Source organism: Lemur catta, chromosome 3 (genome assembly GCF_020740605.2).
Source record: "Lemur catta isolate mLemCat1 chromosome 3, mLemCat1.pri, whole genome shotgun sequence".
NCBI lineage: Eukaryota > Metazoa > Chordata > Mammalia > Primates > Lemuridae > Lemur > Lemur catta.
Window position 1 is genome coordinate 18,741,369 of NC_059130.1, and position 15,259 is coordinate 18,756,627.

The 15,259-nt window shown below is 46.2% G+C and overlaps 1 protein-coding gene across 1 annotated transcript in view; it reads right to left on the reverse strand.

Annotated features, from left to right (window-relative positions):
- Positions 1-11,249, reverse strand: part of TSPAN2 (tetraspanin 2) — a 41,490-nt gene extending 30,241 nt beyond the window's left edge. Inside the window, exon 1 of the mRNA XM_045546889.1 lies at positions 11,109-11,249. Within this exon, the coding sequence (XP_045402845.1) occupies positions 11,109-11,177 (69 nt within the window). The 5' untranslated portion in view covers positions 11,178-11,249. The remainder of the gene's footprint in view (positions 1-11,108) is intronic.
- Positions 11,250-15,259: the final 4,010 nt, after the last annotated feature.

Genomic DNA, 15,259 nt, shown 5'->3' on the forward strand with positions numbered 1-15,259 from the left:
AAAGCTAAAGAAACAGAAGAGAGGGCTGAGACTTGACTAGAAAGCATTTAAAGCAAAGTGGATGGACGAAAGTTTCCTTCAGTGGCTATCTGCCAAAAACAAGTCATTTAGCATGAGGCAGAACCATTAATGGATTTTAATTTTATTTGACTGTATTTATTTCCACTTTCTCGGGATTGCTGATAAAATGTCTTATCTTGAGGACATAATTTTTCATTTCAGAAAAGAAAAGCTTTCATGAATTCCAAACATGGTGCCTAGGAGGGCACAGTCTGGTTGGAGGCAGGTGGTGCTGAGATGCAAGAATGCAAGGATCATTCCTGCAGTCTGCCCCGCTGCCCTCCCTCTCCCGGATGCTAGCCAGCTGGATCACAAAGAGCAAATATATGCTATCTGCTCTCTGGTGACCAGATCTAGCAGAAAGTTCCCCACCTTTTTTTCGGGTAAAAAAGCATCACTTAGGGAAGTTCTAGATAGCACGTCTTATACCTAAGTAGGAGCCACAACTAATGGTGCTCAGATGCTCCAGCCACAGTTTCAGGCCCTTCTCCCACCTGCAGGCCCCTGCTCTTGCTGTTTCCTCGCCTTAGAATGCTCTCCTCCCCGCCCCTCACCCCAGCTGACACAGCTATCAGCTCTGTTGTCCTTCCCTACGGAACCCTACCCTGGCCTAGATGTGCACCTTCCTTTATATCTCATATAACTTTTTCTACTTAAATATTTCTGTAATTAAAAATTAAGGCCTAAGTTGTGTGAGGGCAGGGACAGGGTCTATGTTGCTGGTACCCCAAACTCCTTCCTCTCGGCCTTGCAGAAAGGGCTCCCTTCACAAGGGTACCACTGAGGCTGTGTTAGGGACTGAATTATATCCCCCCAAATTCACGTTAAAGCCCTAATCCTCAATGTGATGGTTTTTGGAGATGGGGCCTTTGAGAGATCATTAGGTTTAGATGAGGTCATGAGGGTACAGACATCATAAGACTAGTGACCTTGTAAGAAAAGACACCAGGGAGTTTGTGCTCTCTGCACCATGTGAGAACAGGGCAAGAAGGCAGCTGTCTGCAAGCCAGGCAGAGAGCCCTCACCAGATCCCAACCACGCTGGCACTCTGATCTCTGACTTCCAGCTTCCAGAACTGTGAGAAATAAACCCCTGTTGTTTAAGCTACCTGGTCTATGGTATTAATGTCAATTAAAAAAAATGTCAGCTCGAGCTAAGACAGGCTGACAGGAGCAATTGTGAACAACCTCCCTCACAAGTCTCCAAGGCAATACTTTGCAAAGTACTATTTTGAAATTCATCTGCACCTGGGAAACACTGTGGATACCTTGGAAGGCACTGTGTGAACACACTGTTGAATAGTCCTAGCAAAATACTTGCACACAGAAAAAGAAAACAAAACTAGAACATATAGTGTGAGTTTTGTGTTTTCCGATGCCTGTGGGGATGTGTGCCATGCACCATACATGGACACAAAGAATAAATCTATACATGTTTTCTCCTGGCAGGGGGATACGAACACTTAATATGATCAAAGCACCACACACACACACACATACTGCATTTGAATGAAAGAATGAACAGTATCAATTCTGTATTTTTGTTTCTCCAGGGTGAATACCATATGTACACACAACCCAGCTCATTTGTAACTCTCTTCTTTGGGATGAAGTCACACAAAACTGGAAATGATGCTTCAACCCTAGAATTTTCATTAAATGCTTTTAAGCTAATACTTGCTCTTGGTGGCAATTCTCACCCCAGATGGAATCATGTAATGAGCACTTATGATTCTTGATCTGATTGTAATGATACCATGAGGGCAACGGGGTCTCATCCTTTTAGCAGGCAAAAGTCAGAAGCACATTTGCTCTGGAAGATGATACTAATTTTCTCAAAGAGGAAAACCGTCTCTGAAGGTTTTCATCCTGTTATGCAGTGAAAGCAAGGGAAGGATTCAGACGGCACTTTCTCAAAATCAAGGATTTTTACCAGAAGAAACACAAGAGCTGAGCGCCATATGACATTCATGCCAAATGGCCTCCGAGGGACCTTGCTGCCCTGGCCTCGACATCAGGACCAGGTGAGGGGAACTGGGAGGCAGGACTGCATCAGTGCGTGATGATAAGAAGGCTGTATTGGTTTGGAAATGCATGGTAGCTCCTTAAGATGCCAGTGTTTCTGATTTCCATATTATTTTCCTCACACAATTTCATAAGAACAAGCTTATGCTAAGAAAGACTTCCTTTAGGGAAGAGTATATTTTGCAGTCAATCAATGCTTAATTCTCTGCATTGATGGAAGGGTGTGCAACTCAAACCACAGTAGAATAGGGAATGTTCTACTCATCTCTGGAAAGAACACTGGGCTATATATTTGTACCAGACACAACGTCTTCCGTTTGTTTAGGTTGTTATAAAGTTAACTTGCATGGACCAACTGATGTTGCTGGGAGGCAGTGTAGAATGGGGCTGGGGGATGGAAGTTTACCTGGGATGAAAAGCTGGCTGTGAATGACAGAGCAGATAATTTACAGGCAGACAGTGGAAAGTGCAGTGTGTTTATTCAGTGGTTACACATATACCCTTTCTCTTAAAAAATAAAAGGAAAATGAGGAGGAGGAGAGTAGGAAACAGCAAGAATTAGGAAAAAGATGATACCTGTATAGTTTTCTTTATATGGCAAATGAATACCACAGACTGCTAGCTAATGATCCCAGTGAACAAATGGCTCGAGCGAATGAAGACCAAATACCTACAGAATGAAAATCCAGTCCACCAAGTCACAGAAGTGAGGGGATAAGCTCTGGGAGGACAAAAAATGGTCTTTTCTTGGTTCTCTGGCTTCCTCCTCCCAGCATCCAGCTGGCTCTTATCCTAGGCTCGCCTTCCACACACATAATCATGTATCTTGGGCACCACAATGACTACTGTGACATCTCATCTATATAGAGCTTTATACAAGCCAAGATGAGACATTAAACAATATTTATTTTACAGCCTAATAGTCTTCAAGGTGTTTGAGAGAACTACTTGGGAGCAGATAAACAGGATTCTTAAATGTTGGTCAATAGTAATGATCTTCTCCCAGTTTTAGTTGTTAGAGAGTGATAACGGCAGAAAAAAAAAATGTTTCAAGTAGAATTCAGGCTAGATCGGAACAAGCCAAAACACTCTGTTCAGTAAGAAGTTAGCTTGGATGGAATCCAGCAGAAATCATGAAAATCTGGCTTGGCGCTCTATAGAGATTTTTTTTTAATAGCAATTTTACCAGAACCTGTTCGAGGTCAGGAAGGTGTGGCACTTGCCCATTCACAGAGGACTAGACAGATTGGGACGTGTGCAGGGGGACCACGTCAGCTTCCTGGAAGAGTGACAGCAGCTTCCAATGCACCCCTGGCCCTGCCCACCCTTGTTGGGGGATTCTGCCATCCCTGCCCAATTCCCTTGGCCCCATTTTATAAGTTGACTCCCTCCCAGTCACCATTACGATGGGGAGGACAGAGCGTGGTACACATATTGGAACATTTGCCAACTGCCCTCCCAGAAATTTTACCTCTTCTGTGTGTCAGTGAATTCACCCTTCCCAGAGTGAATGATGATGCCCTTAGACAGGATAATAACAAGCATGTCCACACATACAGCGCCGTGGTGTAGAGTCGTGGTGGGTACAAATGTGGGTTCTAGGCATCGGGGTTTGAATCAGGCTCTGCCACTTACTAGTCCTGTGGTCTTAGGAGAGCCACTTAGCCCCTCTAACCCCAGCTTCCTCATCTGCAAAGGAGAGGTAATAATAGCGCCTCCTTAAGAGATGAAATGAGTCCATGTTACACACTCAGAACATTGAGTGCCCAGCACTTTGCATTATGATGATGGTAAACTCGCTAATGCTCCCTTCAAACTGAAAGCTTAGTCTTTAACATAGGAAACACCACTCCTATGGTTCCAGTGACTTAGTCCTTTGCCACCTTCCTCTACTCACTTTTATTTCAACTCTGTGCTTCCCTCTTTCCATGACAGTGGAATTCTCGTGAGTTTTCTAAACCCTCTACACTAGAAAGCCAGTGGCCTCTTACAGAAACTATGTCCTCCTCTCTTTAGTGTTTTTAAGACCCAATAAGAGAACAATATGAAGAGATGTATTTATGAAAGAATAATTATATTTAGGCTAGAGCTGTCCAATAGAATTTTCTCCAGTGATGTGCATGTTCTCTGTCTGTGCTGCCCAATACTGTAGCCACTAGCCACTGACGGCCACAGAGCACCTGAAATGTGGCTAGTGTGACTGACAAACTGAATGTTATGTTTCCTTTAACTTTAATTAATCTAAAGAGCCACATGTGATCAGTAGCACGGCCACTGTATTGGACAGCGCAGGTCTAGAATTCACCAGCTGGTCAGGGCTTCAACCTTCTCTCCCCGTTAGTCTGTAGAGTTGCAGTGGTTCAGAGCCTACAGAGACTCTGGGGACACACACTCAGGCCTGGCTCTGGCGCTGGCTAGCTCCGAGACCCGGGCAGGGCCCTTCAACCCCTTGTACCTCTGTTTCCTCGTATGTGAACTGGAGCGATAATAGCTGCTATCTCACAAGGTTGTTGTGAAGATTAAAGGAGTTAATAATAACATGTGCTTAGGAAAGCAGCTGGCACACGGCTTACATTTATACAGCACTCACTACTGTTCTGCAAGTTTTTGCTGCTGAAATTAATTTGCTAAACTGTCTCTGGATACATACCCTTTCTCAATTCATGCCTACTTTTCCTCTGTTGGGAAGTGATCAGTAGTGTGCTCAGTCTCTCTGCCTCTCCCCTGTGCCTGAGTATCTCGGGCATCTCTTTGCCCCTGCATTTCTGGAATGCATCAAGACTAAATCCAACACTGGATACACTCTCCCTGATCACAGACTCCACGTTTTCCAAATCAGTAGCATTTCTTATACCTTATATTCCACAAGTCCCAATAAGTTAAAACAGTGAAAAGAACATGAGGTTTAAAATCAGAAGACCTGGGACATACCACTTACCGTGCCTGACTTTCAGCTTCCACATCTGTAGAATGGGAACAATTACCTCTCTTTCATGGGATTGCTGTGATTCATTATCAGAGGGGATAATGCATGTGAAAGCATTTTGTGATCTAAAACCTCAGGTGAAAGTTAATTAGTGTAGTTATTTCTGTTTCCAATCAAATCTAAAGATGACAAAAAGGGCAGGCCAATGTAACCCAATGTAACTCATCCGTAAGATGTGCTCCCAGCCCAGCTGGTATTCCCATCTTACTGGCATTGTTCTTCCCTTAATTCCTTAGCAACCATGACGTGGCTTGTTTCAGTGATCAGCAGAGCATCACTTGTCTCAGGAGAGCAGCCCTGTTGTGATATTAACTGTCACTATTAAGGTTGGGGGATGGAGATTTCATTCTCTTTTGTCACACATGGATAGAGGCCCAGAGATGATGTTTTAGAATAACCCAGTGAAATGCAATGGACAATAGATAAATGGTTTGCTGGTCTTTCTAGAAACCATCAAGCATTAGCGCAAAAAAAGAGACTTAGAACAAAAGGTAAAGTGGTAACTGAATTAAGAGAACTGCCAAGAGCCAGCCAAGTGAGACAACCAAGAGAAGGGGTACTCCCTGCCCCATTCAGAAACAAGTGCCACTGGGGGGTGTCTGACCCCTTCAGGCCACACCTAAAACAGCAGTTCCCCAAGTGAGTTCCCAGACCAGCAGCACCAGCAGCAGCCGGGGGCTTGTTGAAGTGCGGAACCACTGAGTCAGAACGTACAGTTGAACAACATGCCCAGGTGATCTGTATGTACATTAAGGTGAAAGACACTGGTCACTAAAGGCTTTCCCACTGTCTCCCCTTGGCCCCCACTTGGTAGCACAGTGGCGAGCAGGGCACAAACAACCCTGCTCTAAGGTGTTGAGGGATTGGAAGAAGGGGATGCCAGGAGGACACAGTCCCTGCCCTCAAGGAGCAAAGACTAGAGAGGGAGTAAACTACAATCAAAGGTAAAATGGAAGCTAAAAAACAGCACAAGTGCATCAAGATCAAGGACTGTATCTTAATCATCTTTGAATCTCCAGCACCTAGCAGGATGTCAGGCACATAGAAGGTCGTTGGCGCATGTTTGTTGAGTGAACTGATTGTAGAGGAAGGGATCTCACCTTCTGACTCCATGTCCTTGATAAACCATAAGACTCGTGCCACTTTGCTTGGTTGACTGGATGTAGGCCATCTGCTTGCTTCCCCTTACCTTTAGGAACCTCCTGGATTCCAGATTCTACTTTCCCACTGTACTTCTAGTATTTAAATATGACTACTACAATATGTTATTGAGTATTTACTACGTGCATATGCCATACTTATTACCTCACATATCTTAACTCATTTTTTTCTGCACAAAGATCATAGATTTATGTTGGCACTTTATTATGTCCATTTTACAGATGAGAAAATTGAGGCTCAAAGAAGTTATAAAACTTGCCCAAGGTTCCCTAGGTAGTAAATGGTGGAGCCAGGAATAAACCCAGGCAGTGTGATGCCAGTATTCACCTCCCAGGCTTTGAATTCCTGGATTTGAAGCGTCACACTGCATAGATCTGTCCGAGGTCTACCAGACCACTAGAACTATAGCTCTGGCCTCCCTAGACTGGCCCCTATTGTAGACTTCTTGCTCCTCCCAGCAACACGAGGTCCCTCATCCACACTAAGGGAAGCTGACCACTGCTGCTCTCTTCCCACCCGGACAGAATCAGACATGAAGACTATCCTACAGTGAGGCTGAGGAAATTCCTATCTGCCTTCTAGGGTGGTTTAGCTTTTGAGTGGACCCCAAACAATATTTTCTTAGGTATTTTTTTCTAAATCAGTCTTTCTGACAGGTGATTGCTCTGAAGTTACTGCTTGCAACAAGTTTGAGAAAGAGGCAGAGGTGACCTCTATGAGCTTCATTTGAGTCAAACTTCTTTCACTCCCAAGCCAGAGAGACACTGTCTTTCCTTAAAGCACCTGTCAGGTATCAGCAAGTGAAAACGCAGAGCTGTAGGACTAATGGTGAGAAGGAAAGGAGAGCAACTTCGAGCTTGCCATATATGGCATCTGACTTGCAACAATGACCCACCCTGCTTCCTGTCAGTTGGTAACACCGAGCGGCTAGTACAGCACAATGATAGGAAAACGCTGAGCATACAACAACAAACCAAGGAATAAACAGTGCCCAGGGTTTTCTTTAAACCAACATATGTGGCTTGGTGGGTTGGAGTGTTTTATTTATATTGCTATGCAACGGAGGAAAAAAATAAAGGTGATTTCAATGAAAGGCACAGGGATATGCCGTGCTATCTGATTGCAGTGTCTGAATTTAGACTATGTTGGGAGGGGTTTCATGTCAGACATCAGCCATGATAACAGAAATTAATTTAGTGGGGTTAATGGCGAGGCTTTACTTTTGTTTTTAAAAATTCAATGGTGAATAGGGGCAGCGGCCCTGGGCCAGGGAGTACTGTGCTGGCTCGGGCAGAATCTAGTTGAATGTTTATACAACCAGGAGCACAGCCTAGGGAAACTTAAACCGAGCTGCCAGAGGAGGCTGCAAAACGATTTGTCAAATGGCAGATCACAAAACATACCCCGCCCCACCTCCATGCCTGCCACTGGCAAGTTTCTGATAGGAAAGGAAGTGCTGTCACCCAGGGGACCTTATATCTCAGAGGGCAGGCACATGAACTTCTAAGGGTGTGTGTACATGTTACACGTTAAGTCATGGCTAAAGCCTGTCCTTCCAGGAAAGCTGTCCTCTGCTCCTTCCCCAAACTTCCCACAAAGCCCTCCAACCAGGAAAAAACAACTTCAGAAACTAGGGTGGAGCTTTTCTGGAATCAGGTCCCCTCAGTTGCAGTGAAGGTAGATACCTAGATCATTAATCCCACACAATTGCTTTCCCCTAAATCACTAGGTACCTGTTTTGGTCTGCCCTTTTCGCTTTGGTTGTGCAGGTATAGACATGGGAAGGCAGCCGGTACCTGCTGCTGTTCTGCACAGTGGCCCCCCCAACCCCACCATGGAACTGGGGGAGGGGAAGGTCCCCATATTTCCCTACTGTGCTCTATTTATGTAAGCAGAGCAAAAACAGCTCAGTAATGAGCAGGCAGAGATAGGCTCAGTCCTTCAGATAAAGATGATTATTGATTATCTGTGCAAATCAAGAAGGCCACTCACACCAAGTTCTCTAACCCGAAGATTCACTAATTCATTCTACAGATATTTGTTGAGCGCCTCCTGTGTGCCGGGCACTATTCTAGGTGCTGGGGATACAGCTGTGAACAAAACAGAACAAAATTCCTGCTCTCAGAGTGTTTTAAGTTGCAGTGGGGAAAATTCACAAATACAGATTGAAAGGATAAGGTGTAGTTCTCCTCAAATGGAGAGAAGCAGCGAGTCACTTGGCAAACATATATACTGTTCCCTAACATTAAGGGCATCAGAAAGAGAGCTAACACTTACTGAATGCTTACTATGTGCTAGGCGCTTAGTAATAATTAAAATTTTTTGAGCACTTACTGTGTACTAGACTTATAGAAAGTTGAGGTCAGATACTTATTTCCTTTTAACCCTCCCAACAACTTTATTACTCCAATTGTGCAGATGAGAAAACAAGACTAGAAGTAAGAATAAGTTGCTCAAGCGCACCCTGCTTGTACAAGCCCAGCCTGCTCAGGATCTCTGCGCGCAAGCCTGATGGCTTCCTCGGTCAGGCTGTGGCCCCCACACACCCCCTTGCTCTGTTCCTCTGTTGGTGGATGGTGCGTCACCTTTGCCCACCTCCACCCTCCCAGTCCTTCCAGGTTCAGCTTAAATATCTCCTGGTTAAGGACAACTTTTGTTTCCTCACTACTACTGTGATCCTTTCTGTAAACTCCTGAATTAGATCATGTATCTAAAAGGTCATATCTAACCTCAGTGGCTCACACATAGAGGCACTCAAACATTGCGTTGTTCCCACTTCCCTTCCTTGCTGTGTTTATGGTCAACAGCGTGAAATTTGTCACTTGATACACTGGCTTATTTTTGTGTTGTTGTGCTATATGCTTTGGTCTCGTTTCCTCAACTAGATTAGCAGTTTAGGGGACAGTGTTTATATCTGTAAATTATTATTTGTTTAATAATTGTTTAATAGAATAGTTTTCAAACTTGAGATCAGAATTACCTGATTGCTGGGTCCCTCCCCTCATTCAACAGCTTTGGGACAGGATGTGAATGTGCATTTCTGACTAATTCCCAGGAGAAGTTGATGCTGCTGGTCCAGGAACCACACTTTTGGGAACGACTGGTTAACTGAATGCAGCACAGCACTTAAGAGCAGATAGGCTGGGTTTGAGTCCTATCTCTGCCACTCACTAGCTGTGTGATCTTGAGCAAGTAAACCTATTTGAGTCTCTGTTTCCTCATCTATAAAAATGGGGATAATAATAGTATGCACATCAGAATTGTTGTGAGGATTAAGTGTAATCATGAATGTAAAGTGCTTAGCAGTGTCCCTCACACACTGAACACATTCAGTAAATGCTTCTCATTATCCCCGGGGAGGCTGGCACAACATCAGGTGCTAAAGAAGCAATGCACTCAGACTAAGAATTCCTTCTAAGGCTTAAAACTTCTTTTGAATTTGTAAGCAGTGAGAGTGAAAAAGGTGTCACTTTAGCATGACATCTATAATTAGCAGGTTTTGAAATTAAGCCAGACTACTAAAAAACATAACATAAAGGGCCTTCAGAAATGCCCTTCCCTATAGTACGCTGCATGTAAATGACCAGGTGTACAAAAGCCATGTGTATCTTTAAGATTCTGGGGATGTCCACGTGGTACCTCCTTCACAGCTTCCACTGCGGAAGGATGCTGAAGATGGCCCTTGACCTCTGAAGAGCCTGGAGTTGCTGGAGTAACCTGGGCGTCTGGGCTAATTGGTTGGCAGACACGGAGACCATCATTCAATAATTAAATAGTTGCAGTCATGGGAAGACAACTTGCCCAGGGCAGAGAGGACAGCTACCTCCTCCAGCCCAGTGGTTTCAAATCACTCAGGCCCCTGCTGCTCCCTCCCCCTCTAAGCACCTCTTCACCCCAAGCCAGCTCTGTATTTTCCCTCAGGGTCTATCTGAGCACTTACACTGGCTGACATTCTCTTAAGAAACCCCAAGAGGTAAAGTGCAGAAAAGACAATTTTCAGACCTTGTCTCACAATCCTCCAGGGTCTGGGACAGGGTATCCAGGGATCCAGTGATGGTCTGGCCCTAATCATGTCTCATTAACACAGGAGACTAGGGTCAAGGCCCTATCTCTCAGTGAGGCATTAATCCCGGGAATGCTGTCAGTTCCATAAACCCCTGCAAAGTTGAATGAGATCATCTCCGGGAGCATTAGTAGTTAGCAGAGGCTGCAGGCTGGCGGTTGTGAGGACACGCTGCTGCCCCTTGGAAGCCCCTCTGCTCCCCACCCCTTTCACAGAAGAGCACCTTCCACCTCCTCATGCATTGGTACCCTTCCCTAAAGCCCAGAAAAAGGACGCTCCCTCCCTTCAATTTTCACTCCTACCCCTAACTTCCTATACAAAACCATCATAGCCGGGTGGCATGTCCACACACCTCGCGTGGGGCACAGCCCCAGGCAGCCCCAAGGGCAGGGGTTTCTCTCCCCACGCCCCGGCCAGGCCTGGGCTCCAGCTGGAAGGCAGAGAGGAAGGGGGTGTGTGCAGGGCAGGCTGGGAGGGAGCGGGGGCCGCCAGGGCCCCAACCCTCGGGGCTGAGGAGAGGCCGTCCCCGCACCTGGCCTCACCAGCTGGGAGATAAAAACCAAGGCAGGGGGTTCCTTACAGCCGCACGGTGTCTCTCCCCTTCTCACCATTTCTCCATGATCCATCTCTGTCTCCGCTCTCTCCCCTCCATCGCTCCCCTCCCTCTTTGTCTGTCGCCTTCTCGCCTCGCCTTCTGAACACCCTGCCCTCTCCCGGAGCGCGGCTCGGGCGCCGCAGCGGTCGGCTCCCCGGGGACCCCGGCCCCGCGCCCGCCGCCCGGCCCCCTGCCCGGCCCTCCAGCTCCGGGTCTCACCCAGAAGAGCAGGTTGAAGCCGAGCAGCAGGTACTTGATGCACCGCAGGCCCCCGCGGAAGCGCCCCATGCTGCGGCCCTGGCGGCGGGCTCCCGAGTCCCCAGGCCCGCGCTCCGAGCGCCGGGAGCGGCGGGCGCCGGCGGGGAGGGGGCGGGGCGGGGCCTCGGGGGGCGGGGCGCGGGGGCGGGGCCTCGGGGCGGGGCCTAGGGGGCGGGGCGCGGGGGCCGGGGCCTGCGAGGACCCCGAGCGGCGAGGCTGGCGGGGACTGGGGGCGCCTCGAGGGTGGAGATGGAGCGGCCAGAAGCAGCGCGTCCGCTCTTCCTCGGACGCAAGGGCTACCTGCGTCCCTGCTGACGCGGGGACCACCTTCCCAACCTCCCGCGGGCGCACCGCTCCCGGCACCCGTCCGGGCATCTGCGAGGAAGGAGCGCCCACCGGGGACGCGGAGCCCAGTCAATCGGCGCCCGATGCGGAGACTCCTTTGGGGCCCGCGATGATGGCTGAGGGATCCGGACGCGGCCTCGGTGGCTGTGGAAACCTAGGAAGGCGCCTTCGGTGGAAGAGAGATGTAGGACCCGAGGCCTCCCTGAAGCTGGCGGGACCCGTCGCGGGGCACCGAGCCGAGCGGCCAGAGACGCGGTTCCCCGGCGCCAGGCCGGCACGCAGGCCGCAGAGGCCGCTTCCAGGGGACCCCCCGTGCGGCCCCTCCCGCGCTCCCGCGAGGATTCTTACCTTAATAGGCAAGAACCGGGCGGAGGCGCGGGAGGCGGCGCCGGGGCCCCGACAGCTGCTCCCCACCCTGCCCAGCTGGCCCGTGCGAGAGTCACACTCAGACTCCGCAGGTCCTGCTGGGGTCGGCTGATGGGAGAGCTTGGAAGGAATCCAAATTCTCCTGGTCTTAACTGTGATGTGGAGATGGGAGAACAGGGGGAGGTTTTGTTTTGCTTTGTTTTTATTAAGTTCGGCTGCTGGCGGGAGAATTCAGGCTCCCACTCCCGTTGACTAAGTGTCTACAATATGTGGTGTCAGACAGTATGGGCGAGAGAGGAAAGCGTAAAACTCAGGGAGCTTATGCTGTTGATTCAGCAAAACTTTAAGTGCCTATTATAAGCCCGGCGTAGTAGCAAGCCCTGGGGACTCAACAACGAGGAGACAGCCAGGCCCGGAATCACATTGTCTGGTAGTGGAGGCAGATCTGTAACAGAAAGACATGGGGAGTGTTTGGTGGGACCTGCGGCCTCAAGGCCACATGTGGCCCTCGGGATCCCCAAGTGTGGCCCCTCAACGTAATCCAAATTTTACAGAACAAAATCCTGATGTTCTGTAAAATTTGGATTTGGTCAAAAGGCTGCAGTTAAGGATCCAGAAGGCCACATGTGGCCCCGAGGCCGCAGGTTCCCCACCCCTGGCTAGGTGCTGGGCGGGCCTAGCCTCACTGCGTCCGCCAGGGAAGCCATTGCCAAGGAGAGTGGGCCTGATCTGGTCTGGAAGAAGGAGTCCGAGCCCAGAGGAAGAGCGGTCCAGGCAGAGAGCACGTGCAAAAGCACAGGGTGGGGAGAACAAAGCCTCTGGGGGAAGGATGAGAACCATGGTTAGCCCAAGTGAAGCAGGAGCCCTGCGAAGGCAGAGGGGGAGGTGTGTCAGGAAGGCTGAAGGCCAAATCTCAGCTTTCAGTCGGATGAACAACGTGCAACACCATCCTCGGGCCTCAGTTCCCTCATCTGCAACATGGAGATAATAGTACCAACCTCATAGACTTTTGTTGTGAGGATTAATGAGTTAATATTTGTAAACTGCCTAGAACAGTGCCTGGCACAGAGTAAGTACTACATTATTGCATTGAACTCTATCAGCCAACCATTCCGTTTCTACCATGTTGCCATCTTTGCCTACATCTGTGCCTTTGGACATTTGTTTGAGTAGTGAATTTTATTTATAAAAATGAATAGAAGGCAGAAAAATGAAAGTGCTGATTCTGATATTCAGCATAAGTCTCAAATAGTGAAATAAAGACAAAGAGGAAAATCAGACATACAGAAAGAGGTGAATCTTTAGCTTTAGTCAAACACTTAGAGTTCTATATCCGTCACCTCTGTTGTATTATAAAGGAAAAGAACTAAAAGAATAGTGTCGGGGACACAGTAGCCATTCAATAAATCAACTGAATGAACAACAATGATATGACACTTTAAAGACATTGTTGAATTTTATGTCTCTAAGACAAAATATATTTAGAGATTATATATTCTATACTCTGGGAACCAAATCTTTATTGTTATATAACATAGAAATCTATGTGCTTTCATACTACAATTTTAGCACCCGTGTTAGAGACAGATGACTACCTGCAACGTAGCAGTTTTTTAGATTTTGAGTATAAACTTGCCTTCTTTTCACAAAGTTACATTTCTTAGCAGAAGCTGACCCTCTATATGACTAGGCTAAGATAATCCTATTTCCCTTGTGATTAGTTCAGGAAACAAATTGACAGGCTTTCTGACGAAGGTGATGGGAGTGGTGTCTAGTGGGGAGCCAAATGATCTCTCTTCTTCCTCTCGAAGTTGTTGGGTCTGGAATGATACACTTGGAGTTGCTGTCCCCATCTTCATATCAGCCTGAAGACAGATCCAACGTTGAGAACAACAAAGTGGAAAGTTGAAAAAACCTGAATCATTGATGACATTACCCCCTAACTGAGTTAGCCATTTCTGAAGCCAGTTGTAGTCCAGGTATTTATGTATGTGTATGTATGCATGCATGTTGGTATGTATGGTGGCTGACCCTAACCCTAAACCCAATTAAGGAATAGACCATTACTATCAGCCCAGAAAGTTCTCTTGTAACCCTTTCTAATCAATCTATGCTCCCACCCCTTCTAGAGGCAAACATTGTTCTGATTTTCTTTCACTATAATTTTGCCTGTTCTAGAACTTCGTATAAATGGAATTGTACAGTATTGACCCTCATACATTTTTAAGTTAGCATATAAAATTATTTATTGCAAATTTGAATATTTTCAAAAGATGTCATTTCTGATGTATCTTAAATTTTGACTTTTAAGAGAAAATTGTCATGTCACTCATTTTAATGCAGCCAAAAGAAACTAAATGCCAGTGTGATCTGCTACCTCATCAATTTAAAAAAATACACAAACAAGCTCCTCTTTACAGGGTGAAAATTTTAATCTTTTTTCTCCTTGAACTTATACTTCTATTCTACAAAATGTAATCCTAAAGTAACGCATTTTTATGCTTGAAAGATTTTTCTTGATTGTCCTTTTATACTTGTCTGTACAAAAATTACTATATTTATTAAAAGAAATTAAAATTTTCCCCCTGAGACCATAAGCCTCTAAATGTTAATTAATTTCTTCTAGATTGAGTTATTGTTAAAATTATTTTTAGTACACAATTGATTAAAATAAATATAATTTTAAATAAATAATTAAACATAAAGGCAAAATATTGCTGGAAATGCATCTTTTAATGAGATTGGTGGGATTATTTTTTTCCTATTATTTCATGTATCCATGAATGAATATTACTTATTGCTACAACAATATAGAGCTCAGCATAAATTCCTTTAATATTTTTAATTGCTTTGATATTAATTCTGAAAAACTTTGTTTAGACAAATAAGTAGATGAGGATGGAAGAAGTTGTTATAGCAACCCATCAATTCTTTAAACTCCTTCTGAATTATATACCCCAATTCACATACTGGTCTATCATCAAAAACTATTTTTAGGTGGGGCATGATGGCTCATGCCTATAATCCCAGTGCTTTGGGAGGCTTAGAGGGGAGGATTGCTTGAGGCCAGGAGTTTGAGTCCAGCCTGGGCAACATAGTGAGACAAAAAAATTAAAAAAAAAAAATTAGTGGCTACTAGGAAGGCTGAGGCTGGAGAATCGCTTGAGCCCAGGAGGTCGAGGCTGAAGTGAACTGTGATCACACCACTGCACTACAACCTAGGTGACAGAGTGAGACCCTGTCTCAAAAAAAACCCAACTATTTTTAATCATCAATCAGTCAATCCACTGACAATTCCATTTGGCCTTTCTTCAATTCCACTGAAAGCATAGAGTTGGAAACCTTCTCACTTATAAGAGCATTTATTACCCATATTGTAGTTATTTTCATTCTCAGCACCT